General features: G+C 30.8%; 1 protein-coding gene across 1 annotated transcript in view; it reads right to left on the bottom strand.

The window, feature by feature from the left end:
- Positions 1-22,562, bottom strand: part of LOC142339092 (glycogen [starch] synthase-like) — a 60,334-nt gene that overhangs the window by 25,136 nt on the left and 12,636 nt on the right. Inside the window, exon 6 of the mRNA XM_075388809.1 lies at positions 21,006-21,123. Coding sequence (XP_075244924.1) covers positions 21,006-21,123 — 118 coding nt within the window. The remainder of the gene's footprint in view (positions 1-21,005; positions 21,124-22,562) is intronic.

Here is a 22,562-nt window from a genome sequence, read left to right on the forward strand (position 1 = left end):
TTATAATCTCTTCTCTAAATTCTTCATTATTTATATATAGTTTGTTTAAAAACCTTCCTCCTTTTCTATTCAAAATTCCCATCTCTTCATTGACGAAGTCATAGTTACACTGATCAGTGAAACTGCTTCCCTGATCAATATAACTGCTTCGTGTTTCACCTTCCAACTCTTCTCCATATCCAACGTTAACTAATGTATTTACTCTACTCATTGTACTTGCTCCCATTGCTATAGTTCCAGCATTTCTTGATATTGAATTAGGATAAAAACAATTAAATATAAATAAACCTGCGCCTATAATTCCACCAATATTTGATAAAATTTTCATACCCTTTCCCATAATCATTTCTTTAGTTAAAACATCATTCTGTATTTTAATATTATTTAATTTAAGAAGTTTATTAAAATAGAACATATAGTTATCGTGATTAATAACATTTCTATCTGTTGCATTTATCATGAGTGGTTTCATATATGCTATAAGTTTATTTATGTCTTCTCTTTCCAATTCATCTTTTAAACTAAGAGCTTTTAAATCAAGGAAACCAACTCTTGAATCATATATCATTGTTCTATTACTACTAATAATAATAAAAGTATTTTCCTTTTTATTATATTTATTTATACCATAACGAAGTTCATCTGACATTCCATCTGTATAATTATAATAGTTACTATTTAATTCACTAATTATTTAATTGAAGTCATGTTCACATTTATATATCTCATTAAAGTTTTTAAATAGGTCAGGTCCATTATAAGTTGTTAAATAAATAGTATCACAACTCATTCTTGCTGTATTAATTATTTGAGCTGGATTATGACACATTACAATCATTTGAATATTATAATGTCTACCTTCAGTAAAATAATAACCTATATCCTTATTTAACCTATCACCCATATCATCAAGTACTATTACACAATTTTGAAATTTATGCATATTATTTTCTGTGATCATATTTATATCACATTTATTAAACCCAGTATAAAACTTATTAGACTCAGGATCTATCCAGTCTCTGTCATCTTTACAAACTATAACTATGGACCTTTGATCTTGAACTTGATCAGTGAAACTGCTTCGCAGATCTTGATCTTGAACTTGATGTTGAACTTGATCTTGAACATGATCTTGAACTTGATCTCGATCTTGATCTTGAACTTGATCTCGATCTTGATTTTGATCTTGATTTTGGACTGAGTATAATTTTAAATATTGTCTAATAAAATATGTTTTGCCTGTACCAGTTCCACCATAAACAATAGTATGTAGTGGTGACTTTTCAAATTCAAATCTAACTAGACTCCTATTCATAAATCCACCAAAGCTTTCTTCTAGTTTTGTATATTTACTTGGTCTTGAATCATATATTATATAACAAATTCCAATTATAATAATAAAAATAAAAACTGCACTACCTGTTTCCATTTTTATATATAAATATAGATTTGATTTAGATTTAGACTTAGACTTATAATTAGACTTAGATTTATTAAATTTATTATATAAAAAAGCTCATCCTAACTTTTGAGGAATTCAATAATAAATTTAATATTGATAATAATGCTATGAGTGATATCAGAATAAAAGATATAGGTAAAGATATAAGTCTAACACCAATTGAGATTGTAATGAGAGATGATAAACCAGAAATGGTAAGTGAACCTAACTCTAACATTATTGTAAATCTACATCCAACTGAAGGTACACATTGGGTTTTAGTTATAAGAAGAGAAGGTGGTCCTGTGTATTACTTTGATAGTTTTGGTGTAGAAACTCCACCTTTATTTTTAGAATATTTTGATCTAGGCTCTAATGAGAAAATACAACAATATGTTGAATCTTATTGTGGGGCTTATTGTTTATATATGATCTATCTTATTGATAGAGGATTTAGAATTAAAAGTGCTTTGAATATTCTAGTTAATCAATGTAAATATCCAGGAATATATAATGAGTGTTTTTGTTTAAGTTGTAGTAAAGATAATGATGAGGTTAATGATAATGATAAAGATAATGATAATGATAATGTCAATCTCAATGATAATGATAATGTTAATGATAATGATAATGTTAATGATAATGTTAATGATAATGATTATGTTAATGATAATGATAATTTTAATGTTAAGGATAATGTTAATGATAATGCTAATGATAATGATAATGTTAAGGATAGTGATATTGTTAATGATAATGACAATGATGAGATTGTCTATCGGAGAAGTAGTTATAATCAGAGAAGTAGTCCTAATCTACGAATTAGTTATAATTCGAGAAGCGGTTTCACCGATCAGGGGAATATATCACCCCCAAGAAATAATATAATCCAAACAAATCCTATTGCTATTAATATAAATAATGATCTATATTCATGGTTAAATGATGATGATATAATTACTGAAGCCGCATTCCCAGATAACTTTAGATGTATAATATCTGGTCCTAGTGAATGTGGTAAGACATTCTTATTAAAAAAACTAATTCTAGCTAGTATATATTTTGATAAGCTATACATCATTGGACCTACTGGCGATCAGTACCATGGTATAGAAAGAATAAACCCCAAAGCAGATGTTGAATTTATTAAAGATATAAAAGATGTACCATCTCCTGATAAACTACCCAAAGACTTAAAGAAACTAATGATATTTGATGATGTTAGAGCCAAAGAACCAGTTATTAATGAATACTTTTGTAGAGGTAGACATAATAACTGTAATATGATATATCTTAATCAAAACCTGTTCTCTCTGGATAGACAGAGTGTTAGAGAGAATTGTAATCTATTTATTTTATTTGAACAAAGAGGTAAAGTCCTTATATCTATATATCAAGATTTCTTTAATAATGTTGAACTTAGTTATAATGATTTTGCTAATATATGTAATAAGGTATGGAAAGAGCCTTATAATTATATTGTCATTGATATAACTAAAAATAAAAATATTAATGGTAAACTAAGAATTAAATGGGATCGGAGAGTTTTGTAGTTTAGTTTAAGTATCAGGGAACCTGCTTCGCAGATAAGTCTAAGTCTAAGTACAAGTATAAGTCTATACCAAATGTAAAGTAAAACTTAATACATCACCATTAAAGTCTATAGGTCTTCCATGCTCATCTTTAATATGAAATTCAATATATTCTATTCTATCTTTAGTTACATTTTGATATAAGATATTAGTTGGTATAATATTTATCAAATAGGCTGGTGGTTCAGTTAGATTAAAAGTATATAGTATGTCTGTATCTTTACCATTATCTTTAGCTCCAGATATCACATTACAATGAATGTTAATAGTACTAAAACCCATAATATCAATAATTTTCTGAGATTTATATCTACCTCTTTTATAAATTATTTTTCTAAATCCTAGTAATGAGGCTAGTGAATATTCTATATCAAAGCTGAGTGCTCCTTGTTTTATTTCCATTAAACATTTCATCGTATTCTTATCAGGTTCTATTATAACATTACCATCAGTTTCTTCTTTCATTAATTCTGCTATATCAGTTAACTCATATGCTCCCGGTGTAATAGTTGAATATAGCAATGGGATTCCTTTATAATTATGATTAAGTATAGATGTAATGTTTGGGCTTGAGGTAGAGATAGGGTTAAGGTTAGGGTCAGAGCTAAGAGCCCGAGGTAAAGCTTCATCATCTTCTATAACAGTACTAGCATATAAGAATTGATTGTTTCTCCTAGTCACATTAAACACCGAATTATAAATAGATAATCTAATTAAACCTAATTTTGTTGTATTAAGTATAGGTTCACTAAAGTTAAACTTTTCTGTTGGTTTTATCATTCTAAAGTTAAGTGTATGCTCTTCTTTAGTTTTAGTTAAAGTTTCATGTATCTTTTGTAGTTCATATAATATCAAGTTGTCTGTCATTTTTTATGTAATAAAAATGGATTTTAATTTGGATACAACTTATAGTTATTATAATGATATAAACAAAAGTAAGATTACAAAATATAAACCTAATAATCTGGCAACAATGAATACGGTTAATACTAACATTAATATCATACTCAATAGAGAAGAGAATCACTTAAATTTGCGTGATTCATATCTAGAGATAGAGTTTGTTGTATCAGATGATGCTGGTGGTGTATTCGCTAATGATGCTAATATTAGATTAGTTAATTATGGTATGATGGCATTGTTTAGTTCAATTAAGCTTGAAACTAGTGGTGGTAGGACTATTGAATATATAGATCATTGTCATCCTAATCTATTGATGTATAAGTTATTAACTAGTACTGGTGATGAATATGAGAGTGGTTTTGTTAGAAATCAGGGCAATAGAGATAGTCAACTTAAAGGTGACCATATTGCTGCACAACGAGGACATATGTATATGATGATTAAAATGAGTGATCTATTTGGTTTCGTAAATGATTTAGAAAAGATTATATATGGTTTAGGATTTAAACTAATATTAAAAAGGAATAATAATGATAGAGCTCTATATAGAGTTAATGCTAATCCTGGTGCAGTTGCCAATGATGGTAATATAGAAATTAGAGATATATCATGGTGTGTGCCTAGTATTGATCCTAGTAATGATAATAGAATTATTGTGCAAAAGGGTTTAAGTTAAAAGAATAATGTAGACTTTAGTTATTATGAAAGAAAGACATTTTATAAGAATGTGCCCAATGCTACTAACTTCTTGTTTGATCTAGGTATGGAAAGTGGTATGGAAAGACCGCAATATATAATAGTTGGTTTTGAAAATAATAATGTTAATGAACAAACTCATGATGCAAGTACATTTGATGTAATGAATGTTACTGAGTGTTATTGTAAGATTGGTAGTGAGTTTTATCCCGAGGATAGAATGAATATTAATTATGGTACCAATATTTATAATGAGGCTTTTAAAGAGATTGTTAGCTTTAATAAAGATTATAATGGACTACCAGATAATATAAAACCATATATAAATCATAGAACATTCAAAAGTAATTATAGAATATATGTATTCGATACTAGATATCAAAGGGATCATATAGGTCCACAACCAAAACAACTTAATTTTAAATTTATTGCTGCAGTTGCAGACGTTATATGTCATGCATTAGTATTAACTAGAAAGGTTATTAGTGTTAATAGTAATGGTAATAAGTTGGTTGATATAATATCATAGATATAATTTAAGTCATAGATATAATTATAATTTTAGATATAACTCTAGCGATAATTATAATTTTAGATATAACTCTAGCGATAATTTATAATTATAGTATAATATGGTTATTGTTATAATTATATACTTTTACTTATACATAACCATATACTTATACTCATACTTATAGCTAGTCAGCTCTAATTGTTACTCTTGTTAATACCTATTTCTTATTAGTATTAACAAAACCTTTAGCATAAATAATATCTAATTTCTTTTTATTCTCTAGAGATAGGACTCCATCCATCCTGGATAAATCTCCAGCTTCAAGCTTTGGTTTAGATTTAGACCTAACCTTGGGTTTGGGCTTAGGCTTGGGTTTAATAACAACAAAAGGATTATACTTTCTAACTTCCATTATTTTTTATATATAGAAATGAGTCTTTTAAATAAGTTCAAAACTAATTCATATTGTGTTGGAGGTAGACATTATAGTGGTACTAATAATATAAGTGGAGCTATTACTTCAAAAGGTACTAAGATGTTAAGAGGATCCTGCACTAAATGTAGAAGGAATAAATCAATGACAGTATCTGATGCAACAATAGAAGCTGAGGGATTGAAGGATTGCTTTAAAAGTGTTGGTAGGGCTACAGTTAACTTTGGAAGGAAGGTTGCTAATAATCCAGTAAGAGCATTAGAAATAGCAAGTAAAATAGGAAGTGCAGCTGCATCTAGAAACCCTAAAGCAGCTCTAGCGGCTACACCTGATTTAATTAAATTTGCAACTACTGGTGAAGGTATAAAAGTAGTACAGAAAGGTAGAGGGTTATACTTAGGTACAAAGAAAAGATAATTATTTGATTATGATTATGTTTATGATTATGATTATATTATATTTATGATTATGATTATGAGTATGATTATATTTATATTATGTTTATGATTATCGATCTGCGAAGCAGGTTCCCTGATAAATATTAATACTAATATTATTATTACTACCACACATACTAAACATCCTATTATTACTAAACACTATTATCTTTAATCTAAAAAAATACTCAACTTATTTTTCTTGTTCTTCTTATATTCTTCATATACCTTAACTAATTCATTATACTCATCATTATCTATTTTATTATCATTCATTGATTTAGTATATAGTTTATTAAACTTATCACTAAACTGTTTACTTAAAATATACATTTGTGAATACTTTATAATCTTATTTCTAATTTTAGTATTAATTTTATTGTTTTTGATAATGAACCACAAACAGTTGCTGTAGCAAAAGCTGTTGGTATAGAATAAGCTAATCCTATACCTGTTAATGAAACTGATGTTGTTGTTGCAGTTGTTGCTATAGATGATAATACTATTTCTGTTATCTCAGCTATGTTAATATAATTCTTATATCTACTTAACTTCTTACTATAGTTATTAGTTTCAGTTTCATAATAATTTCTGATGTCTTTTATAATGTTAATATTGTTGTTAAATTTATTATTAGCTTGAATCTTTTCGTTTATGTATTGTTCATTAACGGTTGACAAGTTGGGATATAGTAATCTCTCACTCGGTGCTGTTGGATTGGTCATTGCTTTGCTTATTTTCATTAGTAAAAATTCTTTCTATTTCTTTCATTATATCTTCTTGATTAAAACTATAATGCATCTCAAGTCTGTCCTTCTCTTTATTATCAAGTAACTTATTTTGTAAAAGTATAGTAATTACATATTGTACTATAACACCTCTAAGAGATTTATTGTATTCTTTCATTTCTCTCAGACCGTTAGTAAACATTTCATCTAAGTGTATGTTAGTTATATTCTGATTAAATTTATTATTATCAAATTCTTGCTTGAATTGATTATATTTAGAGATAGTATCTGCAGCAACTTTATTACAAAACTTAACAGTATTTCTGACTTCATTTGTTGATTCAATAAACTCATTAATTAGTTCTCCATTAACTTGTGTTTCATTTAGTTATAATGTTTTAGTTGTAACTTTATCAAAGTCACCCTTTCTTAGTTCAGTTATGTTTTTACTTAAAATGTCTATTTTATTAGAAGAGGATAATAAGTTATTGTCACAATACTCTTTATTAACAACATCTTTTTCATCTCTAGGAGGATGAACATTTGTAATTTTATAGGTATCCTTCATATCAATATCATCATTATCTTCTAGGAATAACCCACGAGCCTTACTTAGTGTTATGTTGTTTCCATTCCCTATATGACGTTTCGCTTGGTTAAATCTATTTCTTGTCATTATTTATATTAAGAAATATATTTAATGATTCCAAAACCTTATTATTAGATTCAAAATCAAACTCGGATTTCAATAGTTCCTGTTCATAATATTTGCCTTCTATTATCTCTCCATTGATATCTTCTATTTTATATGCTGGTGGATGTGTTTTTAGAACTTCATTCACTTTAAACAATTCTCTATTCCAATTAGAAATGTAACCTTTAGAGAAGATATTACGTTTATCTGCATTTCTAACATAATCACCAACTTTAAATTTTGGTGTTGCTTTGGTAGAATTAACATAGTATTTAACTTTATCAGGATTATTAGAAGCGTCAACTGGTGTCATATTAATTGTTGAGTGAATGTTATTGTTATATGTTACAACAGCATCATTTAATATATTTACCCAATTACCATCACCGTTGATGAACATTGGTTTATTTATTATGTGTAATAATGTTCTATTAAATCTCTCTATCAACACAGCCTTTAAATCACTTTAAGTAGAATATAGCTCTATCCCTGAAGCGGCTTTGCCGGTTCCATATTCTTTAAGTAAAGATTTAAATGTTTTATTGTAAAACTCACTACCTCTATCTACCCATAACTTTTCTGGTTTTCTAGGTTGAGCCACCTTGTGGATGTTCACTTAATACTATTTTAAAAACATTAGTTATAGATAAACCAGATTTATTCTTTAAAGGAATAGCCCATGCATATTTTGTGAATATATCTATAACTGTTAATATAAACTTATAATTATTATTGTATTTACTTAGAGATGACTTATCAATTAAATCAGCGGACCATGTTTCATCTTTATATAGTGGTATTATTCTTTGTCTTTTAAACTTTGTTATTTGAGGACTGAATACTTCTTTAGCTAGTTGTTGTTGTTGTTTTTCTAACGTTTTATTTATGGAAATAGTCATCTGCGAAGCAGGTTCCCTGATGGACGTAGTCATGGTTTCACCTATTTACCATAATTAAAAACAAAATTATCTAAATTATGTTGGTCTTGATTAATAATATTCATAGATAGTAGTTGCTTAGATATATCTAGCATTTCATCATATAACCCATCATGACCAGCTTTTGTTTCTAGTATTAATAATTCTAGTCTTTCTACTAAATTATTTGGGTTGCCATTTAATCCCCTGCCAAATATATCTCTTACTTCCATTATACGTTTTATTGTTCTATATCTAGCGCTTTTCTTATCCCCTTTTCCTAAATCATATCTAATATCCTTTAAAAACCTTTTAGTTTTGTTTTCATCTTCCTCAACCTTATCATCATATGTTACATTTGATTTAGTAAGAAAATCAGTAAATCCTTCTGAAAACTCATATACATTATCCCTAACTAAAAATGCACCCTGCTCTAGTTATATCAACACCATTCATTTTATATCTCCTAGTAGGTAAATCTCTGAGTTCTAATCTTAATTGAGGATTAGTTTGAGCCCCCATGTCATGAAGAAGTTTGGCTGTTTTGGTATCAACATAAACTGGTTCTATATCTTGAGTTTGCTTTATGGTCCCCTTTAACGTTTCACCAATCTGCGAAGCAGTTTCACCCATCTTGGAAGCAGTTTCATTAAACTGGGAACCAGCTTGCTCGATCTGCGAAGCAGTTTCACCAATCATCTCAGTTTGTTTATCTAACTCTTGATTTTGCCAATCTATTGCTCTTAATGTTTGTTCACTTAATGCTAGATTCTGTTCATTGTTTGCGTTTCTCTGCGAAGCAGTTTCACTGATAGTTTTAGTTAAAGGATCAAATAACTCTTCTATTTCACCATAATATTCTTGTTGTTTTAATTTATCTTCTAATCTATTCTTTCTGTTTAGTTTTTCTAGATAGTTTAATTCTATAAGTTCATCTAGCTTAGTCATTTTATATGTATTGAAAGATTATAATAAGAGTAAAAAATGGATAATGAAAATAGCTTCTCTCTTAATCTAAAAAGATATTTAGCTTGTAAAAGACGTTGTAATACTACAGATGAGTTTATTGATCATATTAAGGAACCAAATCATGATGATTTAATAATTTCAACTTATTCTAAATATGTAGATGGGGCTAAGAAGATAATAAAATTTCTAGAATATAAAAAAATATAATAGCTGGAGCTACACTATATAAGAATACAATCATGGGAGACACTATGAAAAAATATATGGCTCAGATAATGATTTATAATATACTAACTACCAACCATATGGATGTAATGAATGAATTAGGTCTATAATTATTTGTTATAAAAATTAGCAAAGCTCGTTATATAATATAATAGCAACTTCAATTAACTTTCTATCATCATTAATGGTTAGTTCTAGAATATTATTAACCAGTAGGTCTTTGTCTCCATCTAATGATCTGCGAAGCAGTTTCACTGATGCTTGGCGGATCATTTTTATTAAATCTCTTTTGAATAGATATAGATTCTCATCATGAGGATAGCTTTTAATATTATTTACATAAAATCTTTTATCATCAAATGTGTTTACACTTATCTTACTTGTTTTTGTTGTTGTCATGTTATCACCAACTTTTTGTATTCTACATTCATCTACTGTTCTCCGTGTATTATTCATTAATGCATCATAATAATCTATGTGCCTAGCCTTATTATGCTTCTTTATTTCTTTTTCTTTAGTGTTTTTAGGATAATTTTTGAAGCTATATGTTTTGGGGGACAATGCTCTAAATTCCTCAATAATCCTACTTCCCAGCTCGTGCTTAAAATTGCCGGGGACTTTATTAATAGTTTTTATAGGTATGTCTAGATTACTGAAGTCCATATGCTCATCACTAACTTTACCTTCACTATAACTTAATACGAAACTGTCCGTATCCATATAGTGAAGTGTTAGATCTTTGAGGGATGGTTGTAGAATATTATAGAATACATCATACATGTGTAATTTACTTAATTCTAAGATGGTAACACCTACATATACTGGAGAATCATATTCTATTTTTTTCTTTATATATTCTATTTGGCTATAATCTCTATATCTAGTTATATTCTTAAATGTTGGTTTACTTACACTTTTCATTGTCTTTTCTTCATCATGCAAGAACTTGCTTTGAAAGAAGTGTAGAGGATTCATGCACATTCTTCCATATAATGAGTTATTCATTAATTTCCTTACATCCTTTTCTGCTTCAGTTTTAGCTGTTGCTCTTTTATTTGTATTGTTTCGTATATAATCGCTACATATATAATCTTGTTTAAATTTAATTACTCTATGTATTTTTGTTACTTTTACTCCCATCTTAACATAGAACTTTAACATCCTATAATGAACCTTATATTCTGTTTTGTTGTTTTGGTCTAAGATTAATTTCTCGGATCTTGCTTTACTTTTCTCTCTTTGTCGGTATCCCAATTCATTATCACTTATCTTTCTCTTATTAGGCATTAGTGCTAACTGTTCTGTTCTCTCTTTACATTCATTAGTATAATCAATATCACAAACTATATAGTAACCATGATCACTATCATCTGGAGTATTCAATATTGCATCTAGAGTAGTAGTAGTAATAAACTCAAAATCCTTATAAGGTAACTTTTGCATCATTGCATAACCATATAGGTTGTTTGCGTCTATGTACCATATATTTCTATTAATAACTTTTTCATTAGTATCTGCGAAGCAGGTTCCCTGATTAGTATTAGTATTATCATTAATATTAGCATTTCCCATCTCCCATTATTCCACATATACCACCTCTCTTTGCTCCAACAAAATCATCTAGCATTTGTTTATCTTGCATTGTATCTAATGTTACACCGCTTGACATTAACCAACAATCAAAACTATAACCTGGGAGACTTACATAGTGTAGGGATTGAGCTTGAATTCTTTCATGCTTAGTTTAACATATTCTTTCATGCAATAGTCTAATATTTCCACATCATTCTGTAAATACTCTATAGTTAGATCTTTTCCAGTTTTATGACTGTTTTCATTATTAAAGTTATCTACTTCTTCTTGTGTTGGTAATTTATTATGTAGAGAGGATTTAAAGTCTTCTTTTTTTAGATTACCTATAAGATTATTATAGGAGTCTAAACCAAAGTATTCATATGGATATAATGTTTTAGTTTTACACCCATATATCTTTGCCATTTGATCTAGGGGCATAGCTAAGAAGTTATAACTATCTAAGAAATTAAGACAACCAATGCTAAACATCTTAGACTTACCAGCAGCTAGTGGTATGTTATCTACTTTTCTTTTATCATTATTCTGTTTAAAGAGTTCACTGTATAGTAGGTTGAAGTCATAGCCAGAGCCATTATGGAATATTACTGGAATGAAGTTTTGTTGTTTGTATCTTAGATTACATATTTTACATGCTGGTCCTCTTCATTAGTATAATCAATATCACAAACTATATAGTAACCATGATCACTATCATCTGGAGTATTCAATATTGCATCTAGAGTAGTAGTAGTAATAAACTCAAAAACCTTATAAGGTAACTTTTGCATCATTGCATAACCATATAGGTTGTTTGCGTCTATGTACCATATATTTCTATTAATAACTTTTTCATTAGTATCTGCGAAGCAGGTTCCCTGATTAGTATTAGTATTATCATTAATATTAGCATTTCCCATCTCCCATTATTCCACATATACCACCTCTCTTTGCTCCAACAAAATCATCTAGCATTTGTTTATCTTGCATTGTATCTAATGTTACACCGCTTGACATTAACCAACAATCAAAACTATAACCTGGGAGACTTACATAGTGTAGGGATTGAGCTTGAATTCTTTCATGCTTAGTTTAACATATTCTTTCATGCAATAGTCTAATATTTCCACATCATTCTGTAAATACTCTATAGTTAGATCTTTTCCAGTTTTATGACTGTTTTCATTATTAAAGTTATCTACTTCTTGTGTTGGTAATTTATTATGTAGAGAGGATTTAAAGTCTTCTTTTTTTAGATTACCTATAAGATTATTATAGGAGTCTAAACCAAAGTATTCATATGGATATAATGTTTTAGTTTTACACCCATATATCTTTGCCATTTGATCTAGGGGCATAGCTAAGAAGTTATAACTATCTAAGAAATTAAGACAACCAATGCTAAACATCTTAGACTTACCAGCAGCTAGTGGTATGTTATCTACTTTTCTTTTATCATTATTCTGTTTAAAGAGTTCACTGTATAGTAGGTTGAAGTCATAGCCAGAGCCATTATGGAATATTACTGGAATGAAGTTTTGTTGTTTGTATCTTAGATTACATATTTTACATGCTGGTCCTCTATATTTACCAGTTTCATGACAATGATCTCTTACTTTATTAATACATGTTTTGCTGCAGATATGACAATTGTTATTAGTTTCATGATATAATTTATCTTCTTCTGTGAATATCATCTTTTCATTATGTTTGAAATTATTCTCAGTTTCCATTTCTAATAGATCTCTAGCAAATCTTTTGATGCAGCCTAGACCGAAGTAGTGCTTGAAGTTACCTTGCCAGGTGTAACCCACAGCTATTGGAATATGTTCAGCTATTACATATTTTAAATCATTAGTTGAGACTTCATCAATGCAACATTCTATATCGGCAGTTATAATATTTTTTATATTCTGACGTTTGAGTTCATTTACAAAAGTAATATGTTTTTTCTTAGGACAAACAATCTCTGGTTTGAATGAGGTGCTGCATTCTTGTTTATCATATTTAATTTGTGAGTTAAACCAATAGGTACACCTATCACAATAATAATATTTAATGTTGTTTTTATTTGGTCGTTCTAACAAGGTTTCTATATTTTTTATTAGAGCACAGTGTTCTATTTGACCATTACTCCAAACTAGTATTCTTACATCTTTTCTATCTTTTTTAAAATCATCCACTTGTTTAAACCATTCTATTTTACCATTAACACAAGGTGTGTATACCCAAATATTAATATACAATTTCTGTATTCTTATTATATAATCAAAATCATCTTCATGTTGTTATCTTGGTTCAATTAGTTTATCTACATATTTACTTTCTCGAGTTGCATGGTGTGGGGCGGGATGTAGCCAAGCAGTTAGTTAGTTGTAAGCAATTGTATTTATAACTACGTATATTTAATATCGATTTAGAGTTTTTGAGATCAGGAGGTAAATCTATATAACTACCAATAGATGCTTTAGTTGGTTCAGTGTTTAACTGAATACTTCTTATTCCAAGAAACTCAAAATCATAACCATAACCTTCATATACTTCCTTTTCGAAATCTAGCCACCGATTGAAGTCACCATATTCATATATTGCATTTATTAATATAATCAGTATTGAAAAATATTTTAGTAGTTTTAACTTCTTCTTTGGTTCTCTTCTTATAATCACATTCAGCCGTGATCTTATATTTAAAACTCTTAACTTTACGAAACTGGTAACAGTTTTTAATTTCTTCTAAAGAGTAATTAGTTGCTTCATCTATATCTTCAATGTAATTCCCACATTTATCAGTAATATAAAATTCTCTCATGTTCTGACTTGAGTTTATATCGAAGTCTTCTGTGTTTTCTAGATACATGCGATTGTGACTATATGAATGAGTAGTTAGAGCTACTTTACTTCTAAATTCTTCATGACATTCTTTACATTCATACTTAGTTCTGGTGTAGATATCCTCTTCAGTTTTAGTTTTAGGTTTGGTGGCTGGTTTAGTTTTAATAATATAATCATCTTCATCCAAATTATACACCCTCTCCGAGATTTCCTCTTCTTCAGACTCAAACATTTTCTCCAATAGTTCCTTATGTTTGAGTTCGTATGATTGATGCCTGTATAAAGCCTTCTTTGATTCAAAGGATAGATTACAGACATCGCAGAAGTTTATGACACTAGTATTAGTTGATTGAGACATGTATTTTTTTGGCGAAATAATCAAAAAATAATATTTCGAAAAATGAAAATGAAATGCAAAAAGTGTATAAATAAACCTTGGAAAGAATGTTGCAATAATTGTAAAGAATTAGAATATTCTTGTTATATAGTGAAAGATTATATAGAACATTTGGGATATCATTATTCTGATCCTGATCAATATCTAACATGTAGTATGTGTAACGTTTATAAACATATATCATTATATAGATTTAGATATAGGAAATGTAGACTATGTATTTATCTTCATAGATATAGATATGGTCACACAAGAAATCAATTCAGAGAGCATGTTTATAAGTATAATATTCAAGAAGACATAGAAAAACACTAATCACTGTGTTTCCACCGATCTCAGTGTTTTTGACTGTAAACCCATCACAGTGTGTCCCATATACAGTCTCACAGCAGGGATTATCCTTTTTAAGAACTGTGAATTTGGTTTTTTTTATCTCACTTAGTTTTATATTATTTCATCAGAGTCGGGGGACGTTCACTGGAGTCAGTGAGGAAGGAACCCCAAACCTTCCGTTTGCTAAAGCAACTTAACTAGACTCGATGATTTAACCACTGCACCAAGTGAGACAGAAAGTTTTATTTTTAAATTGATTAAATATTGATTAGGGGATATATGAAAATTTTTACTATTTTAATATTTCTTTCAATTTTTGTTCAAGTTTTTTCGCAAGTTGGTTTTACGTGCTTTTTACACGGTCTCATCTGCGAAGCAGTTTCACTGATTGGTTTTATACTAGTATCGGGGGACGTCCACCGGAGTCAGTGAGGATAGAACCCGAACTATCCGTCTGATAATGGTTAATTACCAGCTTAACTCTGTACTAGTGGTTTGCAGTAGGTGAGACAAGAAATGATAGATTCAAAATATAAAAGAAGTGAATATAGAGCTAATATATAGTAGTGGATAAAACAAGGGATTCAACAAACAGTAAAATTTGGCCCGATTCGACATGCGCGATTAGCGTTAGGAGAAAGGGACAAATTTTACTGGTGGTCGAATCCCTTGTTTTATCCACTACTCTTGATACCTCGCAATATACAATCTAATGTTATTTTCTTGAACCAACTTGTCTTACTGATTCTAATTAGCTTTTGTCGATCAACTAAGTTTGTTTTCAGTTGTGTACTATAGTTCTCGTCAGTAAAAACTTTTGCATAATTTTTTTTAAGTTCTTCAAATGATCTTACCTAACCTCAAGTGATCTAATTTGCGCTATTTGAAAAGCCAGATATCTAAAAAACATAGCAGGCAGATTGCCGGAATAGCTGCGAAAGAATAGACCTGCGTGCCATATAATAGAGATAGAAACAGATACAGATCTAAATTGAAAAAAAAATCGACGCCTCTCAAAAAAAACTAGGTAAAAAACATTCAGCGATAAATTAATGAAGCTTAAAATTCATTCCACAGAAGCCTCTTATTAGGGAACTTTACTGCACATGTGAGTTCCTTTGACCTTAAACTAATTCAAATTAAACTTTTAAAGTTTTAAAGTTTTAAAGTGCAAAAGTCATTTTATTGAGTGAGGTAAGCCACGTATGATCAAAATCTAATCACGCAAATAACCTAACAACTTTTGCTAAAGCGAGTGAGAAATGACGTTACGCGAGCAAATTCCGTTAGTGAGAAGAAGAAATCATTCAGAAAATTTGACTTTTTCAGCTTTGCTGTGTGAACAAATGTAAAACGAAAAAAGAGCGTCAGACGACGAAACAAAAAACATAGCCGGAAGAATTCCGGAAGCGACTCGAAGCACCAAAACTTCACAAAAAGCTGAAGCCATTACCTTTTGTATTAAACCATTACTCATTACCTCCGCGGGTCTGATCTAAAAATCGGTGAAATTTAAACCACTGTCACCAAGAGAAAAATGCTGCAAAATTTTATTAATGAAAACGTTTGGTAACGTTAAAAAAATCTGAAATTTTTAGGATGGTCAAAAAACTGATAGCCTGACAAAGCTGACAGGGCCATCAATTGCCCTCAGATAAATAATGATTCTAATCTCAAAAAGATCGAGAAAGCAAACGGCAGATAAAAACTTTTCAAAAAAGACAGGAAAGTCAAAATTATTCAAAAAAGAATGCTCAAACTTAAAAATCAGAGAACCACTACAATTAGATTTCTAGTCACGGCAATTAAGACAAAAATAATACATGATTCTTCCTTGTTGTATATATGCTAGACAACATGATTTCATACTAATTAAATATTAAATTAATCATAGAAAAACAAAAGCAACAGAATAATATTCAAAGGCTAACAATCGTCTAAAAACAATACCAAGCCCGGAAGAAAATTGCAATGAATAGTATTAAGTCGAAATGTTGGAAAAGACTTTCTAGCAAACTCCCAGTACTGCCTTATTTTGAATTAAATCAATTGCAAACCGAAGAAACCAAGATCTAAGAAAAAGCTGAGTTCATTCAATTTTTTAACAACTCAAAAAATCAATATAACGAATACAAAAGTAGGTGCCAGGACAAAACTAGAAAAATACAAACGAGAATGTGAAGAATATGGACACAATGTTAGGAACACCGCAATAAAAAGACCAATTCTTGATTTTTGAAAATCAAATTTAAAAAAATCAAGAAAAACTAGTACATTTCATTGATCAGCATTCGAGACATAGAAAAGACAATGAGTCATTCGAGATAAAAATCCAACTTGCTGAACAGAATAAAACAAGAAAAAGCAGGATTCAGACATACGAAATAATGAAAGATTTTGCAAAAAAGTGGTCAAAAAAATTTAAGACTGCATTCATGAAAAAAATTATCTGTTTTTTCAAAAACTTAACACCAAAAAATGATTGAATTTTTATTGAAACAAAATTAAAGTCCCTCATGTTCCCCAAAATACTATTTCTAGTAATTAAAAGCAAAATACAAACAAAAAACTGAAAAAAAATTGGCAAAAAACTACGAAAATCGGATTAGCAAATGTACAATTTTGTGAAACAAAATAACATCGAGGTAGAAAGAGGCATTGAGTATATGAATTATCAAAGGGAAGTTTCCATATTAACTGATTTTCGACAAAAAAAACAGCTAAAAGATCCAAAAATGAAGAAATTAATAGAAAAAAAGCCAAAAATTAACTAAAAAATCAAGAAATATGTGAAATTTCCGGGGTTTACATTTCAACATAGCATCGATTAAAAATTATTTCTACAAAAAACCAAATTACAAGCAAAAAAACTAGGCCACTTAGACTATAAAACGGCTAAAAACGGTTATCTATATGTGCCATTCAGTCAAAAACTACTTTTCAATGTCAAAAAGTCATTCACTAAACGCAGCGCATGATCAAAAAACTTCTCTCGCTCAAAAAAAATTAGTTCACACTGCAATTTTACTCGCCTTCGCTTTTAGGTCAAACATCGTCTGAACGAATAGTACTTCCGGTAAAAAAAACCTTAAGAAAACCAATACTCCTCTTCGAGTCGTAAAAAACCAAGAGCACCGCAATATAACGTGAAAAGCTAAACAAAGAAGTTTTAATCAAGATTTTTGTGCTGTACAAAAAAGGATCTATTCTGTTTCGACCTCCCTCTCCCTTCCCCCCCCCCCCCCCCCCCAGCTTAGTGAGCATAAATTTTTTATGTGCCCCAGGCGCACGTGCTATATTCTTACATAGTAACGTGCTATATAACAACATATAATTTGTAACTGGGGGTCATAAAAAACACTGGGGGGGTCATAAAAAACACTGGGGGGAAAACAGAATAGATCCCAAAAAATATATATTTTTTAGCTTGAATTGATTCAATTATTGATATGGAAACCAAACAAGGAAACTAAATAATTGAAACTTGAAATAATTGGAAGAAAAGAGACATGATACGACAAAGAAGGAAGAATAAGCAACGTCGTAATCAAGAGCAATCAAAAACAACTGGTAGATTGCTGGACAAAAGCCGCAAAATAGACTGTCGAGACCCCCCCCCCCCCCCCCCCATTAAAAAGGACCACCGAGAACAAAGAAAAAAACGCCATTCAAAATATGAGATCCTGATTTCAAATTACGCGCATTTACCAATCAAACTATGGTCTTTGAGGAATATAGCTTTACAATTAGCATCGGTGACGTCTATAGTGTCAGGGTCCTAAACCCGAACTATTTCGCTTCGAGTGTACTCCTAATTTAGATAAAATAAACAAGTGCAAATGACGTCACGCACACAAATTCAGCTGCTGTGTGGCACAAGTAACCGAAAATGTTGGATTTTAGTTTCTTGGCGTCTGATCAATTACTCGAAACTAAAATCGAGACGACGACTAATAAGAAACTAATGAGACCGCAAATTTCTTCGCTATCGGTTACTAAGCAACCAATTACCATCAAAAGAACTGCTCTCAAACAACAGGAGGGTGCTCTATTCTATTATAGCGCCTGTTTCAACGAGGTTCAGAGGATTGTAGCCTACTTTAGAGGAGGTGGATAACTTCAGAGGCATCAAAAGGTGTTATTCCTGCTTGTTATACACCAATTAAAAGATCTACATTAAACACATTTTCACGTAGTAAACTGTCGCAGTAAATGGAATCAGCTACTTAAAAGGTGAATGATAGAGTAATTTATATCACACAAAACTCAAAAGGCAAGAGCGAAAAAAATCAACAGGAAAGTCATACAATTCAAACGGAAAAAGGCACCATCATGTTATATATGATTGATTTACATTACACATCGAGTTACCTTAAACGTTGACGGTGATCGATTTACCTTACATTGTGTAAGGTTACGTGCATGGTTATGATTAAGTTCTCGATAGATAAATTGATCACGCCTGGCTACACATCTTAGTTTTTTTAGCTTGTTACTATAATACATACTAGTGATCACTTTTAAAACATAAACCGACTAACGTCGGACAAATTGCTCTCGAACGACAAGCGGGGCAATTCAACTCAGAGGGGGCTTCAGCCTAGATAATTTTTAGGGGTGCAAAACAATCCCACTAAGTCGGGGTTTGAGCCCCAAACCTCCATCTAAATATACACTATGGTACCAAAAAGCTACGTACACCTAAAGATTTTTAAAAAAGCAATAGAAACAACAAATAATATAACATTTTGAGTTCAAATTAGTTCTCTAATAACGCGTCATTACACCTTTAGCTTTTTTAACGTCTAGTAGACGGTTTGTATAGTTTTCATACAGGTTTCTCACGACGTCTGCGTCAATTTCATTCCAAATTTCATACACTTTTTCTTCTAAATTTTCCCAAAAAACTGTCTGTTTTCGTAATCGCTGCTTCAAAATCGCCCATAAATTTTCGATAGGATTCAGATCTGGACTGTATGTTGGCCATTCCAGTACCTCCCACTGTTTTCTTGGAAGAAATTGCCGATAATCTTCGATTTATGCACAGGAGCATTATCTTGCAGAAAAATAAGGTCCAGGAAATGCATCTTTTCTTCGTAAATTTTCAAAATTTCCAAATAACCGACAGCGTTTAGCTTGTTAGGACACTTAAAAAGCAATTTCTGTCCATCTGATCGTATTGCGCCCCAAAACATATGTGATCGTTTGTCTGAACTCAAATTTTCTGTACTTTTTTTCGAGAAATCTTGTTCCAGTTTTTCGAAAAACAATTCTGTCGCTGGAGATGCGCACCCTTGTTTCATCAGTAAAAACCACATTCCGCCAGAAACAGAACGGCTTCTTGAGCATATTGATACACCATTTTGAAGGAAAACACTTGCTTTTATTCTTCAAACTGACTTTTTTTTGCAGCATTTCTTGAAAAAACGCCATATTTTTTGAGAATTCGTCTAACTGTACCTCTGGAAATTGTATCGTAGCAAGAGAAAGCGTTATGAGCCACACGGATTCGCTCCAGTGAGATTTTGGGATCTTTCAAAACATCGGCAATTAACTTTTTTTCTGATTATTTTGACAATTTGTGAGGTCTTCCGCTCGATTTTTGGGCCTCGAAACTGTTGTTTTTCAGGTAACGGTTGTATGCATACTGTGCACTGGATCTTGATTTTAATTTGAGTTGCTTTTGTGTTTTAGACCATGAAAATCCGACATCTCTTAGCGTAACAATTTGGCAAACGGTATAAGAACAAAGCGGTTTAGCAATCTTTTCTGTTTAAGCGGAGAAAGTGAGAATGAAATATCTCTTAAAAATTCTAAATTTCACACCTTTTTTCACGCCTTGTCGCAAATCATGCTTATGAAGCACGAATAATGCTTTAAAAGCAGAAACCATGCGTACGTAGCTTTTTGGTACGATAGTGTACTCTGAAGCATTAACCACTCGGCTTTCAGCTCCTTGTGATAACTTATCTTACAATCGCTTTTGTTTTAGCAACCAACAGTAGGACACGCAAAAATTAGTTAAAGTCAAGCTTGAAGAAGGCAGTCGTGAAGTGAAAACGAAAGAATGCTCTAGAACAAAACAGTCCAAGCAAAAAATTTTGCATAAAAGACACACGTTTACAATGATAGCTTCAACCTTCTTTCAGGAACAATTAAAAAGCAGCTACATAAAAAAGTGAAAAGCAAGAGGTAAAGCTTTGTGCAATCACCATCAATCTATTATGCCAGATAACTAAAATGATACCGATGCTGCATATCGAATTCACAGAAACAATTTTCAATTGATTAGTTCCTGAGAAATAGGGAGGACACTAACCCATAGAAGTGACCCCGCACAAAGTCGTGGATCTTCTTTTTGGACTGGGCGTGAAGGTTCTGGAACTCATGCAGGGCGGAGAACTGGACAACGTTCATGCCATTCGGAGTCAGGATATCTAGGCAGGAGCATGCACATATAGACCACTCATACGCATACATTACATGCAATTTACACATCAATCCAAATTGAGTACAGAGGGAAATATTTGCTAGCAAGTGTGATGACTTAACAAACAGTTTATATTAGCTGCGGGGACTAGATATTCGGATCGAATACTAGATTAGGAGACCGGAATTTTTGTACCCATAAGCAAAAATTTTGGAACTTTGGAAAATTTTGAAAAAACTAATTAAAAGAGTCTCCAAATTTCACCAGACGCCACAAAAAGGACGCGTCTTCACTCATCGTTACATGTAAATGAATTGATGATAAAATACATTCTAGCTGAGAAAAGAGTTCAACGCTTCACCTTAAAGCAAGGATTTTTCTCGACCAAATTTAAATACGCCGAAAATTTATGCACTATTTTTGTTCAATGGAACGGTGTTATTCATAGGCAACTTTCTTTAGTTAAACTGTGAATAGGGCATGTTGCGGCATTTTTAAAGCTCAAAGCCTCTGTGATGAAATCCAGCTGAAAGATTTGAAGATTTGATGTGCCTATTGAAATCGCACAATTCTTAGGATCTCATAGTCTTTTTCGGTGATATTGACAAATTTTTATAACTATTTGACAATATATCGAAAAAAAAACATTTTAAAGACACAAATATTAGAACACGATGGGAGAAAATCATTGAGATTAGGTTTCGGATACACTGTAGACATTGGCGGAGATTTTAACATAATTTTTTTTGAACAGCTACTTTAAAAATAGCCCACGTTGAACCCTGGAGTCCAATTGGGATTTGAACTGTAAGACAAGTTATACTTTGATATTGAGGGCTATTGATGCTAACGCCAGCTACAAATTGCACTAATGAAATCTGATAACATTACACTATTATTTAATGACCGGGTTTTATCAGTCTATCATCCAGTTTCTCCTGATTTTTCCCCTGACTGCATTCACTATGTTTGGTAACTGTAATTGAATGTCGTGGTCCCCGGTCTTCATTGTTTCTTTTGATTTTCCTCTATTATCCATGCCAGTATTCATTACATTGCGTGAAAAAAAATTAAAATCTATTCAGTTGAAACAGTGAGTGAGGTAAGTGAGAAGTCAACCCTGAAAGTCGTGACTTGTGTGAAACGCAAAAGCTGACAGAAAAGTAGAGCAAAGTTTCATATCATAATCGACTAGCGTCGGGCGAACTGCTCTCAAACGACCAGCCAGCGATTTGCGTCGTCAGTAGCTAGCCAGGGTATAGAGAGGCTAGCTTTATCTTGATTCGACTCTGCAACTTTTATTTTTCTAGCCTTGTTAGTAAATCAAATAAAAAACTGATGTTTTAAAAAATTGCAAAATATTACAAAATTTAAAAGAAAAGCTTCCAGATTTCGCAGTAAAAATGTTCAAAATTTTTTGTCTCTGTATTTATGTCAAGTAACCAT

The sequence above is a fragment of the Convolutriloba macropyga genome, chromosome 5, assembly GCF_964194025.1.
Source record: "Convolutriloba macropyga chromosome 5, txConMacr16.3, whole genome shotgun sequence".
Classification (NCBI taxonomy): Eukaryota; Metazoa; Xenacoelomorpha; order Acoela; family Convolutidae; genus Convolutriloba; species Convolutriloba macropyga.